Source organism: Coregonus clupeaformis, chromosome 16, assembly GCF_020615455.1.
Source record: "Coregonus clupeaformis isolate EN_2021a chromosome 16, ASM2061545v1, whole genome shotgun sequence".
Taxonomy (NCBI): domain Eukaryota; kingdom Metazoa; phylum Chordata; class Actinopteri; order Salmoniformes; family Salmonidae; genus Coregonus; species Coregonus clupeaformis.
The window spans coordinates 32,110,294-32,131,075 of record NC_059207.1 but is presented as its reverse complement, the minus strand read 5'-3'; the positions used below and the strand labels follow the sequence as shown (position 1 = coordinate 32,131,075).

The 20,782-nt window shown below is 47.1% G+C and overlaps 1 protein-coding gene across 18 annotated transcripts in view; it reads left to right on the top strand.

Annotated features, from left to right (window-relative positions):
- LOC121584885 (ankyrin-1) overlaps positions 1-20,782 on the top strand; it is a 167,830-nt gene that overhangs the window by 140,550 nt on the left and 6,498 nt on the right. For 15 of the 18 annotated variants that reach the window (XM_041901083.2, XM_041901094.2, XM_041901091.2 and 12 more), the window contains 5 exons: positions 10,777-11,467; positions 11,805-12,180; positions 16,794-16,877; positions 17,481-17,624; positions 19,000-19,114. In XM_041901083.2, the coding sequence (XP_041757017.2) occupies positions 10,777-11,467; positions 11,805-12,180; positions 16,794-16,877; positions 17,481-17,624; positions 19,000-19,071 (1,367 nt within the window). In that variant the 3' untranslated portion in view covers positions 19,072-19,114. Of the gene's footprint in view, positions 1-10,776; positions 11,468-11,804; positions 12,181-12,993; positions 13,806-16,793; positions 16,878-17,480; positions 17,625-18,999; positions 19,115-20,782 lie in introns of those variants that run through there. The other 3 variants (XM_045225675.1, XM_041901099.2, XM_045225681.1) reach the window with 3 other exon arrangements.

Genomic DNA, 20,782 nt, shown 5'->3' with positions numbered 1-20,782 from the left:
GGCGGAGGAGGGGACGAGAGGGCGGGCACAAAGGGCTAACCGACACAGGCTTAATCTGGGAAACATGAAAGGTGGAATGAACCCGTAGGGAGGCAGGAAGCTGTAGCTTAACCGCGCAGGGGTTAACAATAGACAGTATCTTGAACGGTCCTATAAAACGAGGTGCCATCTTCTTCGACTCCACCTTCAATGGAAGGTCCCGTGACTTCAGCCATACCTCTTGACCAGGAGAGTAACCGGGAGCCTGGGACCGGTGACGGTTGGCTTGCCTCTGCATGTACGCCGAAGCTCGGGACAGAGCTACCCTGGCCTTCCTCCAGACCTTGCAGCAGCGGCGCATGTGGGACTGCACCGAGGGTACCGCAAGTTCCCTCTCTTGGGAAGGGAACAGGGGAGGTTGATAACCCAGAGCACACAGAAAAGGAGACAAACCAGAGGAAGCGTTAGTCAAGGTGTTATGAGCATATTCCACCCAGGGGAGCATGGAGCTCCATGACCCAGGGGTAAGAACCAGTGACACAGCGAAGTGCGGTCTCCATCTCCTGGTTCGCTCTCTCCGGCTTGCCCGTTGGTCTGGGGGTGATATCCAGAGGACAGGCTGGATGTAATGCCCAAAGCTTTACAGAAAGCTTTCCACACCTGGGAGACAAACTGGGGACCCCTGTCAGAGACAATATCCGTGGGTAGACCATGAGGCGGAACACATGTTCAACCAAAATATCAGCCGTCTCTCTGGCAGTGGGCAGTTTAGGTAGGGCCAAAAAATGAGCGAACTTAGAAAAACGATCAATCACCGTAAGAATGACAGTCTTACCAGATGAGGGGGAAGTCCAGTGACAAAATCCATAGCGATATGCGACCAGGGCCGGCTGGGTATAGGTAGAGGTCGTAGATGACCAGCGCTGGCCTGGGTGGAGTTTTTACTTCGTGCACATACCGTACAAGCAGCAATGAAGGCTCGAGTGTCCGCCTCCATCGTGGCCCACCAGAACTTCCGTCGCACAAAGTCAAGGGTCCGCGAAACTCCAGGGTGACAGGTAAGGGGAGACGAGTGAGCCCACTGAAGTACCTGGGAGCGAGCAGACTCAGGGACAAACATCCGGTTAGGAGGACCCCTCCCAGGGTCAGCTTGATGATGTTGAGCCTGTCTAACAATCCCCTCGATGTCACATGTGATGACTGCAATACTGCAGGTAGGAGGCAAAATGGGTTCAGGGGTTACTACCAGTATCAACAGCCGAATGAACACGAGACAGGGCGTCAGGCTTGACGTTACGTGACCCCAGGACGGTAAGACAGAGAAAAATTGAATCTCCCAAAAAATAGTGCCCACCTGGCTTGACGGGGTTGAGCTGCTTCGCTGACTGGAGGTAAGCCAGATTCTTATGATCCGTCCAAACGATGAAGGGTTGTTCCGCCCCCTCCAACCAATGTCGCCACTCCTCGAGAGCCAGCTTAACGGCGAGCAGTTCACGATTTCCAACATCATAATTCCTCTCTGCCTGAGAAAGTTTCCTTGAGAGAAAAGCACAGGGATGCAGTTTGTTATCTTCAGGAGAACGTTGTGACAACACTGCACCTACCCCCAGTGTCGGATGCATCCACCTCCACGACAAACTGGCGGTCGGGGTCCGGCTGCATCAGAATGGGAGCCGAGGCGAAGCGATGTTTCAGTTCTTCGAACGCTGATTCGGCCCCTTCATTCCAAGCGAACGGTCGTGAGATGGAGGTGAGAGCGGTGAGTGGCGCCGCAATGCGGCTGTAGTCCTTGATGAACCTCCTATAGAAGTTCGCAAACCCCAGGAATCGTTGAAGTTGTTTGCGGGTAGAGGGAGCTGGCCAGTCCGTGACAGCAGAGATCTTAGCTGGGTCCATCCGCAGCTCCCCTGAGCTATGATGTAACCCAAAAAGAGGTCTCAGACACATGAAATTCACATTTCTCCATCTTCACAAACAGTTTGTTCTCCAACAACCTTTGCAACACCTGGCGCACATGCAGTTCATGTTCCTGGGAGGACTCTGAGAAAATCAAGATATCATCCAGATAGACAAAAACAAACCCGATTCAACATGTCCCGAAGGACATCATTGACTAGTGCCTGAAAAACAGCAGGGGCATTAGACAACCCAAAAGGCATAACCCGATACTCAAAATGTCCCAAGGGTGTGTTGAAGGCAGTCTTCCATTCATCACCCTTACGAATGCGCACCAGGTGATACGCGATTTCGTAGATCCAGTTTCGTAAAGATGGTAGCACCATGAAGGAGGGGAAAAGCAGAATTAATCAAAGGCAGAGAATACTTGTTCTTAATGGTGATGTTGTTAAGTCCACGGTAATCAATACAGGGTCTGAGGGTCTTATCCTTCTTAGCAACAAAAAAGAATCCCGCTCCTACAGGTGACGAGGAAGGACGCATAATACCTGCCGCCAAGGAGTCCCGAATGTAGTTCTCCATAGCCTCCGTCTCCGGCCGGGAGAGATTGTACAGGCGACTGCTGGGGAGCGGGGCTCCTGGCTGGAGGTCAATGGCGCAGTCGTAAGGCCGGTGAGGAGGAAGAGAAGTAGCTCTGTGTTTGCAGAAACGGATGCCAGGTCATGATACACGTCAGGAACAGCAGAAAGATCCATGGACTCCAGTGGAGGTTGAGGCACAGTACTGGCAGGAGTCTGAGCAGAACACAAACAATTCACATGACAAAATGTGCTCCATGAAACAATGCTACCTGTCACCCAATCAATGTGTGGATTGTGTTTTATGAGCCAGGGGATACCAAGGACCAGGGGAGTCTGTGGGCAGTCGATAATATGGAATTGAATGTTCTCCTGATGATTTCCCGACACTCTAAGACAAACAGGAACAGTCTGATGGGTAATGCGGGTCAACAATTGTCCATTTAGACCCTTAGCCTGCAGCGGACAGTCCATAGGAACAGTCTCCAAATCCATTTGTTGAGCCCACTCTCTATCCAAAAAGCTTTCGTCGGCACCAGAGTCAATCAGCGCACTAACAGAGAAATTCTGGGACTGCCACTGGAGGGATGCCTGGAGCAGAATGCGGGGAGAAGAGGAAGAATCCGCTGCTCGGCTCACCAAAACTTCTCCCATAAATGATGAGCCGGCCCTTTTCCCGGACGAACTGGGCAGGAAGGAACGAAATGACCAGCTTCTCCACAATACAGGCAGACCCGAGCCTGAATACGACGTGCACGCTCCTCTGAGGACAACCGTGCACGACCCATCTCCATGGCTTCGGGTTCAGTGCTCCTCGTATCGACTCGGGAAGACCCGGCTCTCTCCGTAGGGGCGATGCAGGGAGGAGTTTGTTGATGACAGACAGGTTGCTTGGAACTAACACTCCTCTCCCGGCGGCGCTCCCGAATCCGATTATCCAACCTGATAGTGAGTGAAATAAGATTATCCAGCGTAGGCGATTCATCATATGACACCAATTCATCTTTTAAAGTCTCAGACAAAGCATTGATGAACACTCCTTGTAATGCCTCGTCATTCCAACCACTCACTGCTGCTAAAGTCCGAAACTCCACTGCCATCTCCGCCACACTACGAGCCCCCTTGCCGAAGAGAAACAACCGTTTCGCAGCCTCCTTGCCTCGTACGGGGTGGTCAAAAACCTTCCTCATCTCCGTGGTGAAGGCCACGTAAGCGTTGCAAATGTCCGACTGACTCTCCCAGACCGCGGATCCCCAGGCACGAGCGGAACCGCTAGTAGAGTTGATAAGGTAGGCAATACGGGCTCTTTCTGAGGCGTAGGTGAGGGGCTGTTGTTCAAACACTAACGAGCATTGAGTCAAAAAATCGCCACAGGTTCCCATGTTCCCGTCATAGTGCTCTGGAGCAGGAACAAAAGGCTCTCTGATCTGGGCTGAAGGGGTAGTAAGGGCAGACACTTGATTGGTGAGTAATTGAACCTGATTAAGCAGCACCTGACTGTCCTCAGCAATCGTCTTAAACAGGGTATCATGTTGGCCAAGTAGAATGCCCTGATTGGCTATGGCAGTCCAAATTTGAGTGCACTCTGGGGTGGTATCCGAGCTACTGTCTGCTGGGTTCATGTTGGTCAGATCATACTGTTAAGATTTAACTGGATAGAACCCAAATGCAGACAAGTACACCAAGCCAGAGAAGTTTTAACAGGTTTATTATAATGTTCAATAGTCCAGGTTTCCAATAAATGGGGAAGAGCAAGTCCAGGTTACAGGGAGGTACAGATCCAGGTCAGGGCAGGTGTGGTACCGTAATGTCCTAGTGTCCGTGGTGAGTCCAAAGGAGAGGCCCGATAGTGGAGAGCAGGATGGTGGTGGCAGGAGTGAAGCGGAGGCAGGAGTCAGGTTCCAAATATATGGTTGTCTTGACTATGATCTGACGATGAGTGGAAAGTTTGACCGGGTCTTAAAGGCTGAGGTGATTATGGTGAATGAGCTGCAGCTGGAACCCTGACTCCCGCACACCAGACTTCACTCCTGCAATCAAGGACAGACAGAGGGGAGGGAGAGAGCAGAGAGAGAGCTACCTAGCAGCAGTAGGCCTAACAGTTGTTGCTCCTAGATGTTTCCACTTCACAATAACAGCACTTACAGTTGACCAGGGCAGCTCTAGCAGGGCAGACATTTTATGAACTGACTTGTTGGAATGGTGGCATCGTTTCACGGTGCCACGTTGAAAGTCACTGAGCTCTTCACTAAGGCCATTCTACTGCCAATGTTTGTCTATGGAGATTGCATGGCGGTGTGCTCGATTTTATACTCCTGTCAGCAACGGGTGTGGCTGAAATAGCCGAAGCCACTAATTTGAAAGGGTGTCCACATACTTTTGTATATATAGTGTATTTAAAGATCAATTGGAACCTCAAGAAACATCTGTTTTCATATGTGTTTGATGAAGTCGTTAGCAATAGGAGAGTTGATGATTTAAAAAGAAATGAAATGCTGTGTTAGTCAGCTGTGTATGGTGTGTTGGGTGAGATTCTGTTCATGCCAAATGTATATTTTGTTAGATCTGTATTCAGTGTCTAAGTTACTACTGTGTCGTATCTGTGTATTTGACAGGTTTATGTTTTACTTCCTGTAAAGTAGGATTTTGGTTATGAGTTCATTATGATCATCTTCATCCAACATGATTTAAATCACAATCTGCCTACATAGGCCATATGTGAGATACAGTGCAGGATAACCTGCACTGGACTGACCATCACTGGAGTGCTATGACCTCTCTTCTGTGTGTCTGTAAAAAACAATCATTTCCATACATGAATTCAGTCTGTAGTCTTTCCTTCAAGCATACTGCAGTTGGCTTTGCTTCCAGTGGTCACTTCTCAAACTTTGACTATTTTTACTCATGGTTTATTATTTTACACATGCATGATATACATCAGATTGACTCCAGTTTCACCACTTGACTGGTGTAAAAAACCCTGCACTGGACTGACCATCACTGGAGTGCTCTGACCTCTCTTCTGGGTCTGCTCTGTGCCCCACTGTCTCATGTGTCATGACAGCAAGTGCCAGGTCCCCTCAGTGCAAACTGGAGCAATAACTGGTGATGTAACTCATGCATAGATATGATCATGACGGACAAAGGGACAAACGGGAGATGCTCAGTCAGATCACAGCTGCAGTGAATCTGATATCTGACACCTGTCCAGTCTGCATCCCAAAGCTCTTTCCTCTGACGCTGTCTGTGTAACAAGGTGGTTACACTCTCACAGGACAATACCAACCTGACCTCTAGACATGGTATTGTGTGTGTTTATGTTTATTACAGCAATGATTTTCAAGAGGTCTATGATTTATCTATTGGAGTTATGAATGATAGTATGACTGATATTTTGAACAAGTTTGTTCCTGACTTTTCAGAGGATATAGAATGTAGGTAGGGCCGTATATGACATCAGGGGATGGTACAGAATGAGGATTCGCTCTCTGACTAAATGTCAGTCTGGAAGATGATTACTCCCTTGGTCCCCTAATTAACCTTCACAATCAAATTATTTCAAATTACAATAGATTCTGAAGTGGGAATCCAAGCCTGGAGACCGCAATTAGATTGCACATTATATTTTTAACCCAGGCAGGATGCATGCAATACTGTCAGGAAGAGTATCTATAGGAAACAAATGTTTTTTTCTTTTACCATTTAGAGTAGAAATTATGGAAATCTCCATTCTTTTTACTTTACCTTTCAGTCGATCTGTTCCTGTCTTTTCCTTATTTTCATCACATTGGGCCCTTAGTGATTTTGACATGCAACTCTCTTTCTTAACTCTAGTGGTTTGAGTGGTTTGAGTCTGAGACGCATGATTTGCAACTCAGTAAAAACAATGAGTTCAGTTTAGTAATACCAGAGAGGCTCGGAGGCCTGAACTGAATCCAGCTAGGCTTATATAAGGGAAATGTTACACTCTCTGCCTGTGTGTGCATGGGGCCGTAGGAGTCTCTTCAGACCAGGGGTCATTCCATTCGGTGCACTGTGTGTCCCTCTGGGAACCCCGGAACTTGTTCCTTTTGACTATCTGTCACCTCTCTCTTTGTGTTTCTCTGGACATCTGCAGCCTGGCCGCCCTACTCTTCCTCCTTCTCACTCCTCCTCTCCGACCTCTGAACTCATGCCCTCCGACCTCATGTTGACCTCTGGCCCTTATCTTTATTTTGATGACCAGTTGTGCCTATTTTTTTTATAACTCTTTATTTTAGTACTCTTGAAAATTCCACCTTTTTAACCGTCTGCTCCGTGACCAATCCCCCTCACACACCCCCGGGAGTGGGGAGGTGTCCCTTGTTCCATCACTCTCTCTCTGTCATCTCTCTCTCTTTTTTCGTCCTCTCCCCGTCTCTGTCGATCTCTCTTTTGCTCTGCGCATGTCTTTCTTTCTCTCTCTCTTTCTGTCCTCTTCCCCCATATCCTCCCTCTCTGTGTTTCCCTCCCTGCCCTCCTGCCTGTCTGCATGTGCATGAGGCCCACTCTCGTCCTCCAGCTCCTAAATGCTTGCATGGATGTATTGGAATGAGTGGCCTATTTCTTAAACATTTTTAGTCATTTAGCAGACGCTCTTATCCAGAGCGACTTACAGTTAGTGAGTGCATACATTTTCATACTGGCCCCCCGTGGGAATCGAACCCACAACCCTGGCGTTGCAAACGCCATGCTCTACCAACTGAGCTACAGGGCCTATGGGAGATGTAGTCTGGGAGCTGTTTATGCCTCTGCACCTTGTAGCTGCTTTACTATCAGACTGATATTGCATGGCATGCATGCTGGGGAATGACCTGACTGTTTAGTCTGCCTGTTTAGATCCTCTACAGTATATTATTCTCTGTGGGGGGTAAAAAGGTCCTGAACCCTTTTTAACTGTGTATTTTGACTGCTCTGTTCATGTATGAATGTTGTGACATGTTGTTGATCAGTTGTTTGTGTGTATGTGTGTGTTTGTCCTGTGTCTTTGAGTCACTCCAGAATTAGGGGATGTAGTATCTATGCCCTTTCTCTGTCACACACCTCATATTTGCAGGGAGTGTGTTCATGTGACCGTTCCATTCAGTCTCTCTGTTCCATATGTGTTGGTGTGTGAGTGTGTATGTGTGTGTGTGTGTGTTTTCTGCGTGTGTATGTGTGTGTGTGTGTGTGTGTGTGTATTTGTGTGTATACATGTCTGTGTTTTATATTGTTGTCTTTTATGAGTGTCTTCAGTGTCTTCATGTGAGTATTTCACTGTGTGTGCCTTTTTCCAGTCAGTGTGTGATTGTGTCTCTCTCTCTGTGTATGTGAGCTTCAGCCAGTTTGTTCATGTTTACAGTGTGTCTTTTTACCAGGAGGGTCAGACCACCATGTTCATTCCCCACGAACACCCTCCCTCATCCCCTCCTCCCTCTGTCTGTCACCGCCCCACCTCACCATCCAACTAACCATGGGAGTGACACCACCCACAGACACACACACATAGAGAGAGAGAAGGACTGGCAACAAGACTGGATGGCAGAATCACACAGATTTTAGATGGTCTTTCAGATTGTCTTTTAGATTGTCAGACACAAACAGACAATCTAAAACCATGTACAGTAGAAACATAATGATCACCAGGAGACACTATTTTCAGCTACCATAAGTGTTCAGGTTATTCATACAAAACCTTAAAAGGTGGTATTCCAAACAAATACCATGATATTTATGTGACATGAATCATCCTCACCCTACTGGCTAAAGAGTAATGTATACACATTTGAGGAAAGCTTATCAGCTGGAAGTCTTAAACCTTGTGTTAAGAGGATTTTATCTACATGGGTTATGCATATTGAAGGATGCTTGTTAAGTGAAGGATGCATATTGAAGGATGCTTGTTATGAAGGATGCATATTGAAGGATGCATATTGAAGGATACTTGTTATGTGAAGGATACTTGTTATGTAAATGATGCATTTTGAAGGGTACTTGTTAAGTGAAGGATGCATAGTGAAGGGTACTTGTTATGTGAATGATGCATATTGAAGGGTGCTTGTTAAGTGAAGGATGCCTGTTATTGTGCACCACTAATATTTTAGTCATTTAGCAGACGTTCTTATCCAAAGCAACTAGGGTTAAGTGCCTTGCTCAAGGGCACATCAACAGATTTTTCACCTAGTCGTCTTGGGGATTCGAACCAGCGACCTTTCGGTTACTGGCCCAAAGCTCTTAACTGCTAGGCTAGCTGCCGCCCTAATGTAAATGTGTTTAACTTTTGACCCACATACACACAGTCCTCTGGCCTTCTGAGTGGGATGTCAGAGAGGTTATGCTGTCTTTTAAGGCTGAGAGAGATGAGGAGGCCAGCTGGTGTCACTAATACCCACTGCACATTTAGCATAACAGTGCCAACAATGACTAATGTTGCATTTCTCTCTCTCGTGTATACACACACACACATAGTGTTCTTTCGCTCGCTCGCACACATACACGCATACGCAGTCACAGAAACACACAGAAACACACAGAAACACACAGAAACACACAGAAACACACGTACGTATACAAAAATATACACTTCACCCCTCCGTCCTCCACTCCCTCCGTCCTCCACTCCCTCCTCATCCCTCCTGTCTTTTCTACCTCTTGCTAAATCTAATCTCTTCTCTCGGTTCATGCCAATATATAATCAATTATATTTCTACCATTTTATAGCCTACATATCCATTCTTCACTGGGTTTATTTGTCTGATTCAAAATATTGTATCTTTATGTTACTCATGATCATATCTATTCATTAGTATACATTCTTCGTAATGTATTAGCAGAGAAGTACAGTAGCTACTGTTGCACAATAGTTTTTATTTATATATATTTTGTTTTTTTATGGTATCTATAGCCATCCCCAGTTAGTTCCACTGAACAAAAGGACAACTTTTCCTCAATTGCAGTCACCCTGTTTCTATTTACACCTGATGGTTGTTTAACAAAAGAGATCATAGGAGGTTCAACTAGTCAAAAGGTTGCTTTGCTCTTCTTGACCTTGAATTTGACATTTTATTTACTTGGCTATCTCTCTCAGGTCATTTCTCATACAGTAGCTATTAAGTTCACTGATACTGAAATGTGAGTTGGTGTGGAAGAGAGCAGACTCAGAAAGCAGCTTTGGCACCGTACACTTGTTCAGATGCTGTCTGTTGTGCTGGCTGTATCTGGGTCTGTTCTATGCTCTTTCCAGTCAACATGATGGTTGCATGTACACCTGCAGGATCCCCATGCAAATAGCCAGAGACAGTTTCCTAGTGGATAGTTTCAATATCAAAAGAGAACTTACCATGCTTACTGTACCACACCATTGCATGTTTAAAAGTCAAAGCTCTTCATGCTACCAGGCAAGAAATGTATTTTTTCCAAATAGAGGTGTTGTTGGAGTGACTTGAGTCAAAGGTTCATGGGTCATACGTAGCAAATTCTCAAAGTTAGATTCTCTGTTGATATAAAAATGAGTTTTGGGGCAGCTATGCTTGCAGTGAGCTATAAGAAATTAAACTGTATAAAACATGTGTTTGTATGTGTGGTGTGACTGTGTCTTTGTGTGTGTATTGTGTATGTGTATGTGGTTGTGTTATTTGTTTTCTAAGGTTTGTAATGTAATGTCTGTTGTGGATGGGTGAGAGTGTGTGTGAGTGTGTTGAATAACGAGATTGCCTGCATGCATGCTGTTCAGCCTGACTAGAATATTTAACTTGCCTGGTTTTGTGGGTGTGTGTATGGGAGAGGTTGTGTGTGTGTGTGTGGGTAAGCCTGTGTGTTTATCGACATGTGTATGGCATGTGTATGTATGTGTGTGTAAGTGTGTGTCCCAGGCGGACAGGTGTGTGTCCCAGCCCCAGGTTGGTTCGGGGCAGAGGCAGTAACTCCTGTCCCTCTACCTGCAGGTAGCAGACAGCGGAGCAGCACCAGTCACCAGCAGACCTCTCTCTGTTTGTCTCTGGCTCTGGCTGTGTGTCTGCTGCTGCCTCCGCTGCTGCTCTCACTGTCAGTGCTGGCTGATCTGGCTTGTCAACCCCCCCGGAGCCCCCCTTGCTCCCTCGCCCTTAGCTCCTTGCACCTCTTCTTCAGCTCCCACTGTCTGGCCCCTTCCTCTCCCCCCTTTCCCCCTGGGCTCCCCCTCTGCCACCTCCCCATGGCTGCCCTGCTTCTGGGCAGGGGCACATCCCTCCCCCTGGGGTCCCTCCCAGGACTGGTGGGGCAAGGTGGGGGGCGAGGCGAAACAAGGCGGGGGGCCTGTGTCAGTGTGCCTCTCTGTGTGTCGCTCCAGGTTACGGGCTAATGCAGGAGGAGCTGCTCTCCCCTCCCTCCATGCAGTACAGCCTGCCCTCCCCGCTCGGCAATGAGCCCTACTGGCAGGAAGTCTCCAGTCTGGAGTGTGCTCCCATGGCCATCACAGAGGAGGACACACTCATGGAGATGTCCGATGTGCAGGTGTGGCCCTCGGGCAACATCCCCTCCCTAGTGGCCGTGGAGGACTCCTCACTGGAGTGCAGCAATGCTGATGACTCGGAGGGGCTGCTGGGGATGCCGTACGGGAGCCTGGGCCGGCCAGGCAGCGGGGCTAGTGGAGGGGGGCTGAGTGGCTCCATGGAGCTGGTGGAAGACAACTCAGAGATGGGGGCTGTTGACTCGTTCAGCACAGCCACCCCTGCCACCCCTGCCTCGTTCAGCACAGCCACCCCTGCCACCCCTTCTTCGTTCGGAGGCACCATCGCCGCCACGTTATACAACGTTAATGGGCTGGACAAGGGTCAAGGGTCAAAGGTCGTGAAGTCAGAGGCAGCAGCGGTCAGAGGCAACATGGCGGGTGGAGATGGAGCTGGAGTTGAAGGAGGAGGAGGAGGAGGGACAGGCTCAGAGGAAGGGCTTTCTCTTGTTGCAGGACAACAGCAGCGAGTGTACACCCGGCTGAGCAAGTCACCCAGTCTGAGCCGCGTGGCAGATCGTAATGGAGACAGGTGAGTGTCCTCAGACCTCAGTCAGTCTGCAGCTCAGCTGGACACAGCACTGGCCAGACAGGGGGTAGTCCAGACACTCACCTCTGAGACAACTGAGCCTTAGGACACTTCAATGTTGCCGTGTTTCCTAACCTAATAATACAATATTTACTTTTAGTAACAGAATGTCTATGAAGGACTATTAGTCAGCTTTTGTTTGACACACATTTGACACACATTGGCCTCTCTCTCCTCCTTTCACTCCTTTGTCACTTCTCCTCTCACTTGTCCTCTCTCTCCACCTCTCTTCATCTCTCTCCTCCTTTCTCCTATTCTCACTCATCCTCTGCCTCCTTAGGTCCAGTGGTGGCAGCAGTGGTAGTAGAGGCAGTGGTGGAGGTGGTGGAGGCTCTTTCCTGTCCTACCTGCAGGAGCAGTCAGGTCCAGGTTGGCAACCTGTCACGGACCACACTCAGGCCTGGTTGGGCTCACAGACAGCCAAACCCAGGCAGGCCATGGACTCAATGATGTCATCAGTGCGCGCTGCCATGGACGTGGACCCCAGTCAGTCCCGCGTGTCCCAGGAGGCCTTGCTTCAGCCAGTGCGGGACATGGGGCACTCTGAGCTCCTGCGTGGGCATTTCAGGGGCACCCAGCCGTTTGAGAAGGGCCTGGGGTTCCCTCACAGGGTGCCAGAGCTGCAGACCTGGGACGACGTATGCCTGAGGCGGCAGGTGAGTGGGAAACCCATCTTATTATTGGGGTGGCAGGTAGCCTAGCGGTTAAGAGCGTTGGGCCAATAACCGAAAGTTCACTGGTTCAAATCCCCAAGCCGACTAGGTGAAAAATCTGTAGATGTGCTCCTGTAAGTCGCTTTGGATAAGAGTGTCTCCTAAAATGTCCAAACCCAGTGACAGAAGGCTATAACTGAATTAGATTATATATACTGTAATCCCTCTCTCCTCTCATGCCCACACACATACAAACAGAAGGCCCAAGAAGGGCACAAACTGCCTGTCAAGCCAAATATAGCAGCCCCTGTCACCGGATCCCCAATCCCAACCCATCACACGTGTCATCTAGCATTCTGGCACTGCACCAGAGCACTCTAAAGGACAGCTCAACTTTGCTACGCAGTGAGAGGGCAAAAGGGGCTATTTCAGTCTCTGTGGGCTATCCCTGGTAGGAAGTTATATTGGGACTCCCAGGTTATATTGGGACTGCCAGTGTGTTGGTACAGTAAGAACAGACTACAATGTTGCCCATACAGAATAAGTGGCAGGAAATGGTCTTGCTGCAGACTATCTGCATCTTACTGTACTGGGTAAGTAAAATAGATCCCAAACCATTACAGAATAATTATGTGTGGTGGTGGAACATACACCTACATGCCATTGGAATAATAATGTAAGTGTGAAAGTATGGTTGTGTGTACCAGAGGGAGTACAGTATGAGTACCTGAGGGAGTATAGTATGAGTACCTGAGGGAGTATAGTATGAGTACCTAAGGGAGTTCTGTTGGTCAGGGTGCAAGTCTGTTATTCTCACTCTCAGCCTCTCAGCCTTACAGAGCAGAGCACCTCTCTGGAGCAGCCAGAGGTATTTAAAGAGTGCAGATCACATGGCTGGAAGATAGAGAGGGAGCAGGGGGTTGTTTTTGGAAGTGCAGAAGGGAGAGAGCGAGCGAACGAAAGAGAGAGAGAGAGAGGGAGAGGAAATTTAAGCCTCCCAAAGTTGCAGCCACCTGGATCTGATGGCAGGGTCAGCCATTCCTACTGACCAGCTGACAGACGGAGAGAGAGAGGGAGACGGAGCCAGAGAAAGAAGGAACAGGGTCTGGTGGAGTAGAGCTTGCTGAAGAAGGGACACAAACGGAGGGAGAGAAAGAAGGACAAGACGCCAGCCCTGTTGAGAGGAGAGAAGGCCTGAGGGTGCAGCTGTTGCCCCAGACTAACGGAGAGAAGTGTCGTGGATAGTTGGCGAGAGTCTGCACAGACGTGTGTGTGTTAGTGTGTGTGTTAGTGTGTGCGTGGGTAGGCGTGTGGGTGGGTGTGTGAGAGTGGGTGTGTAAAGCGCTCCACTGGGTTGCTGGGTTGCTTTGAGAGTTTGCAGAGGTAGAAGCTTGGAGGGGCTGTGAGTGATGTGGGCCCTGGTGACTGAGCTGCTCTTCAGCTTTGTGCTGCTGGCCTTCCTGGTGATCAGCGGTCAGAATGTGATGCATATAGCCAGCGGCTCCCTGCGCTCTGTGCTCACCTATGTGCACGCTGCGCTGGACCGCGAGCTGGGCGAGGCCGAGGGCATGGCCGACGAGGAGGAGAACGTCACCACCCACGTGGTCCGCCGCAGGGTCATCCTCAAGGTACCCAACAGAGAGGGGAGGGGGAGGAGGATGAGAGAGACAATTGACTGGCAATGGAACAAAATAATGAAGGGGAGTGTAACAGTGTGGTGGAAAGCAAATGGTTGTAGTGTGTGTGTGTGCGTGTGCGCGTGCGCATGTGCGTGTGTGTGTGTGTTTGTAAAGCTCAGAGGTGATTTAATGTCTGGCTGTGACAGGGGGAAATGTTCGTCAGGGTTGAGGCGAGTGGAGAGGGTGGAGAGATACCTCTTTCTGCTTGTTTACCGCATTAACTTTTGACAATGCAATTTATCCGTAATGGGATCAGTAAGGAAAGATTATGTTAATAAAACAGTCGTTAATTTATATTGTAGAATTTAAACTCATACATACAGTATGCTTACTTGTCCTTAGATTATGAATATACAGGATACATGATAGAACTACTTTGCAACAACAACTTTAGTTTTAAAGTATTTTCAAACAACTCTCTGGATCATATTGTTCATACAGTATTTGGCCATGTGAGATAGAATAGTAACAGAGGGAGGTAAGGGCAAAACTAAAGATGTTCAAACAAACCATAGCCCTACAGTTGAGACCCATTTAGGCTGTAGATATACTGTACAGGCCTTATACGTGCTGTTGAGCTGTGAATGGCTCAACCTGTGTGGTGTTTAAACCTATGAGCTCAGTCTCTAAACTCACTGTAATAAGGTCTATAGTCCTCTACCATCCTTATGGTCCTATTCTCCCCCCTCCCTCCAGCCCTCTTCTGGTCTCAACACCTTTAATAACTCTAAAAACTCCATCCTCTATGGATTGTGGGGGATAGGGCAGGCTTTTCCTACAGCCATGTAGCTAGCTGTGTTCACTGGTTTAACTGCGGGACCTTTTGATCTTATAAATAGCTGTACTGGCGTCTCCCATGTTATTAGGAGTAATAGCTGTATTATCATGAACCTCATCAACTGTGAGTGTATTAGTGCTAACACCACAGCAGTGCCATTAGTGATCCCCAGACCATTTACTATCTCCATATATCTCTGTCTTTCCTCCCTCCCTTTCTCTCTCTCTTTCCTCCCTCCCTTTCTCTCTCTCTCTCTCTGTAGGCTGCTCTCTGGTTTGGGGGTTGGGGTTAAATGATGAGACTCTCTCTGGGGGGCTATTTTAAAGTGCTCTAGATTCCAGCACCCTTTTCGTTCTGCTTGCTGACTCCTGGTTTTCCCAATTCATACTTGGTACATACAACTCATGTGTGACATTAATGTCTGTAGAAAAGTTGTTGGCCAATCAAGTATTTGGATCCAATCTTTCCGGTAGTATTGACTGGTCCCTTTGTAATGTTAATGTTGAGTATATGGGTTTGGTCAGACTCCTTACTGTATAAGTGTGTGCTGTTGATTCATTTTCCATTATAAACTGGGTGGTTCGAGCCCTGAATGCTAATTGGCTGACAGCCGTGGTATATCACGGGTATGACAAAATATTAATTTTTACTGCTCTAATTATGTTGGTAACCTGTTTATAATAGCAATAAGGCACTTCGGGGGTTTGTGGTACAGTGGGGGAAAAAAGTATTTAGTCAGCCACCAATTATGCATGTTCTCCCACTTAAAAAGATGAGAGAGGCCTGTAATTTTCATCATAGGTACACGTCAACTATGACAGACAAATTGAGAAAAAAAAATCCAGAAAATCACATTGTAGGATTTTTTTATGAATTTATTTGCAAATTATGGTGGAAAATAAGTGTCACGATCGTTTACAAACGAGAAGGACCAAGGCGCAGCGTGATAAGCATACATGTTTATTTAACGAATAAACACCACGACAAAACAACAAACGAAACGTGACGTCCAAGGTAGCATACACACAACATACCTTACGCGGAACAAGATCCCACAACTAACAGGTGCCAAAAGGCTGCCTAAGTATGGTCCCCAATCAGAGACAACGAGCAACAGCTGCCTCTGATTGGGAACCACCTGAGCCAACATAGATCTACACATTCTAGATCTTAAACATAGAACATCGACATAGCAAACACAACACAGAAAATACACACCCTGACTCAACAAATACAAGTCCTCAGAGTCAGGGCGTGACAATAAGTATTTGGTCACCTACAAACAAGCAAGATTTCTGGCTCTCACAGACCTGTAACTTCTTCTTTAAGAGGCTCCTCTGTCCTCCACTCGTTACCTGTATTAATGGCACCTGTTTGAACTTGTTATCAGTATAAAAGACACCTGTCCACAACCTCAAACAGTCACACTCCAAACTCCACTATGGCCAAGACCAAAGAGCTGTCAAAGGACACCAGAAACAAAATTGTAGACCTGCACCAGGCTGGGAAGACTGAATCTGCAATAGGTAAGCAGCTTGGTTTGAAGAAATCAACTGTGGGAGCAATTATTAGGAAATGGAAGACATACAAGACCACTGATAATCTCCCTCGATCTGGGGCTCCACGCAAGATCTCACCCCGTGGGGTCAAAATGATCACAAGAACGGTGAGCAAAAATCCCAGTGTCATTGCCAACAAAGGGTATATAACAAAGTATTGAGAAACTTTTGTTATTGACCAAATACTTATTTTCCACCATAATTTGCAAATAAATTCATTAAAAATCCTACAATGTGATTTTCTGGATTTTTTTTCTCATTTTGTCTGTCATAGTTGACATGTACCTATGATGAAAATTACAGGCCTCTCTCATCTTTTTAAGTGGGAGAACTTGCACAATTGGTGGCTGACTAAATACTTTTTTTCGCCACTGTATATGGCCAATATACTATGGCTAAGGGCTGTATCCAGGCACTCCGTGTTGTGTCGTGCTTAAGAACAGTCCTTAGCCGTGGTATGTTGGCCATATACCACACCTCCTTGTGCCTTATTGCTTAATTAATCTATGAGCAGGTGTGTGTGGTGGTACAGTATGCCATGTGTATTGCAGTATGACAGTATTGTTTTGTGATGTTTAGTACATGTTGTCTGTCCCGTAGGGTGATGAGGCCAAGGATCTCCCAGGGGAACAAGTGAGTGAGGAGCAGTTCACAGACGAGCACGGAAACATCGTCACCAAGAAGGTCAGACATCTATCCCAGCATGCCTCTCTCTACTCTACAGCCCTGCACTGTGGCCTATCTACCAGTTCTCCCCTGTTAATATTCATGTTCAACTCACTACACTCACATAGAAATGATTATTAAATTGATAATCAAGAACCATCACATTCATCATCATGCCTTGATTTATTCCAATATCATGACTGTAATCACGGCATGGGAAAATGATCCCTGACTCACAGGTGTCACAGTCATGTTTAGTTACTGTATGAAAGGTTGTGGGTCATAGATTTAATAAGGATGGGGTTGATAAGGATACATATAGCCAGGACAGTGTTTTAAAATGAACATTCAGTTCCTTTACTGTGAGTGAGAGGTACACAGAGAACTCAATAGAGTGACAGGAGTTAAACCTGGGTGAACCTCATTCAATCTTTCCCTTCTTCCCCCGTCTCTCTCTCGTCTACCAATCTGTCTTTCTTAACCTCTCTTTCCCACCACCCTCTCTCATCCTCTCATCCTCCTCTCTCTCCCTCCCCTGTTGTGTGTGTGTGTGTGTGTGTGTGTGTGTGTGTGTGTGTGTGTGTGTGTGTGTGTGTGTGTGTGTGTGTGTGTGTGGTGTAGATTGTGCGGAAGGTGGTGCGCAGGGGGAAGGGCTCAGATGATGAGGGGTGTCAGGAGCGGTCAGTGAGCGTGGATGGCTCTCTGCAGGATGAGCTGGAGGCTGAGGCGGAGCAGTTCATTAACTACGCCGTCCTGAGCAGCAAGGTGGGCCACTGATCTGCATCAGCCAGGCCATACTCACCTGGGCTACTGTACGAGGGGCTGAGACTCTAAAGAAACGCATTCATCTGTCATAAGAAGAGCATTGATTCACAGTTAAAGTAGACTGAGACTAACTGGACCATACAGGGCTCATCAGGGCCAATCTGTAAACTGACCTGAATTTATATAGGGACTGGACTCAATGTAACAATCAACCACTACAGAAGATGACAAGGGTGTAGCTGGGAACTTGGAACTCTTTACTGTGCTGGGCTAGGCAATATAGATTCCTATGCTAGTCCAAAGTAGACCATAGTGGGCTAAACCTGCATGGGCTGTGGCGTGTGAATGGGATGTGTGTGTATGTGTGTTTGTAATTTAGATCAACCTGTGTTGTCATTCCCCAACCTCCTAGCTACAAAAAACTGAAAACAATATTGATTGTGTGAGTGTCCTCATGCTGTACTTTGTATCCAACTTGCAAGCCTCACTCATCTGTGCTTCATTTCCCCATCATGTCCACCCTCTCTATCCCGACCTGCATGTAGGACCAACCAAATAGTCCACAACTGCATCCTGCTCTGATAGCTTGCACTGTCTCTCTGCATTGGCTGAAACAACAAACTAATGCTTACAGGTTTCATAACAGCAGTCAGTTCTGATATCTGCTCTGTCTCCAGTCAGTCCATAGATAGATGTCTCTTTCTCTCCAGTTGATATGAATGTCTGGGTGTTGGTTGGTTGCTCTTGCTGTGCTAATGTAATGAGGTCCATTCTCTCCCCTTCAGTAACCCACATTGACTGACTCTGTCTATCTGTCTTCTCTGCCCCCCGTCCATCTCTATAGTCCATTAACTGTGACTGTGTGCTGTATCACTCCAACCTGCAGTTCTCTCTATTCCATGTCAGTTTCTGATGCTTCTTCCTTTTCTCTTTCCTGTCTGTCTTTCCAACCCCCACCCCATCTCTCTTGGTTTGGCTGTCTTTCCATCATATCTCCTCTCTTGAGTTCTCTCCTTTCCTCTCCTTTTCTTGTCTTCCCGTCAACTCCCTCTCTTTGCTCATTAACTCAATTGTCACTTTAACCTCTTCTCCTCTCCACCCTTGTGTCTTCATACACCTCTTCACCTCATCCTTCTCTTTCACCTCTCACACACTGTGCCACTGCTCCCTCTCCCTCCTCTATGTCTCCCTCTCTCCTGATTCCCTCTCCCTCCTCCACATATGTTTGTTCTCCTACTAATTCTCTCTCACTTCTACTCCCTCCTCTCCCTCCTACACTCATCCTCTCCTCCACCTGTCTCTGTCCCTCCTCTCCTCCACCCCTGGCTCTCCCCTTGCAAACCTCTCCCACCAACCCCCCTCCTCCCTGATGTAGCTGGATATTGTGGATGTGAAGAAGGGTGCTCAGATAGTGAAATGTGCCAGTCTGCGGAGAGTAAAGCAGTGAGGGAAGCATGCAGACAGAGTGGCAGAGGGACACGTCCCCGCAGGTACGGGACTGACTGACCTGGGTTAGGGCTCCTCCATTTAATCCTGCCTCTCTGTCTGGATTAAATAGACCTGATGATGTTGTTACAGTAATTCAGTACTAATGACATTTAGCTAATTGTAGCACTGCAGTGCAGAGTGACATTTGATGTGGATTAGCATTGAACTTATACTGTATAATTGGCATTTGATGCAACTACTGTGCATTAATATGTTACAGTATGACTGTGGGGTGGCATTGATTTAGTAGATTCACATTTAATATTAAAACTAAGTCTGGTTGAACGGTAACGCTCTCAAGTCTGGACTACACATATCCCCCGGCAACAGAGGTATGAGTCCCGACTCGGCCATTCCTGTCTATGCCCTTAAACTTTCCTCTCTTTGTCCTCTTCATTGCCTATCTCCCCCTATCTATTTCCAGATGTTCTATCAGAAAATAATAAAATAGGAAAGGTTGACCGGACCTCTCGATCTCCTTACCCAGATACCTCTGTACATATGGCTTTATAAGATAGTATATTAGTGTGTAGTGTTTTGCTGTAGATGAGTATCAGTGTGTCAAATACAGTTGGATGTATAGCACAGTTGTTGTCACACTGTCTTAGGAGAGTCTAAACTACAGCAGATTCTGTGATCAGTGTGTATAGATTGTGTTAGTGGGTATTCAGCACGGTGTGAAGGGTCAGTTCAATATGTGTCACTATTTGGTGGTGTAGTACTAATGCTATGTCTGACAGGGTTTGTTAGTCCCCTGTAGCTCAGTTGGTAGAGCATGGCGCTTGCAACGCCAGGGTTGTGGGTTCGTTTCCCACGGGGGGCCAGTATGAAAAATGTATGCACTCACTAACTGTAAGTTGCTCTGGATAAGAGTGTCTGCTAAATGACAAAAAAAAATGTTTGATAAGAAAAATACAGTAGGTCTAGCTACATGCAGTATTTTTCACCCTATGTTTATGTTAGTGCTGACTGTTGTGCCTATTATAGATGGCATGGCATGTGGCTCTAGACTAGCAAAGGGTGCTGGGGATCCAGCATGTTTTCATAGGTCAAAGTTGACAGGCCAGTTGTTCTTTCAAATGAAAACTATCTGGATCGTATGTGAGTGAGTGAGTGAGTGAGTGAGTGAGTGAGTGAGTGAGTGAGTGAGTGAGTGAGTGAGTGACACACCCAGACGAGAAACAGGTCCCATGCGGAATGCAGTAGCCTTAAATTCAGATTGCTGACATTTCAGACCAGACACAGCACCAACTACTCCACTCAGTTTCACTTTGATCAGTAAGACAGATCTTGACAAAACATTTCATTATAAACAGACCAATGACTTGTTAAAATCACATACTTGATTGACAATACACAACACTCTCTTAAAGTAGGAGAAATAGAGCCCCCCAGAGCAGTAGATACTGAGTATACTTAAGCAATAAGGCCTGAGGAGGTGTGGTATATGGCCAATATACCACGGCTAACGGCTGTTCTTATGCACGACGCATCGCTGAGTGCCTGGATACAGCCCTTAGCCGTGGGATATTGGCCATATACCACAAACCCCTGAGGTGCCTTATTGCTATTATAAACTGGTTACCAACGTAATTAGAGCAGTAAAAATAAATGTTTTGTCATACCCGTGGCTTTCAGCCAATCAGCATTCAGGGCTCGAACCACCCAGT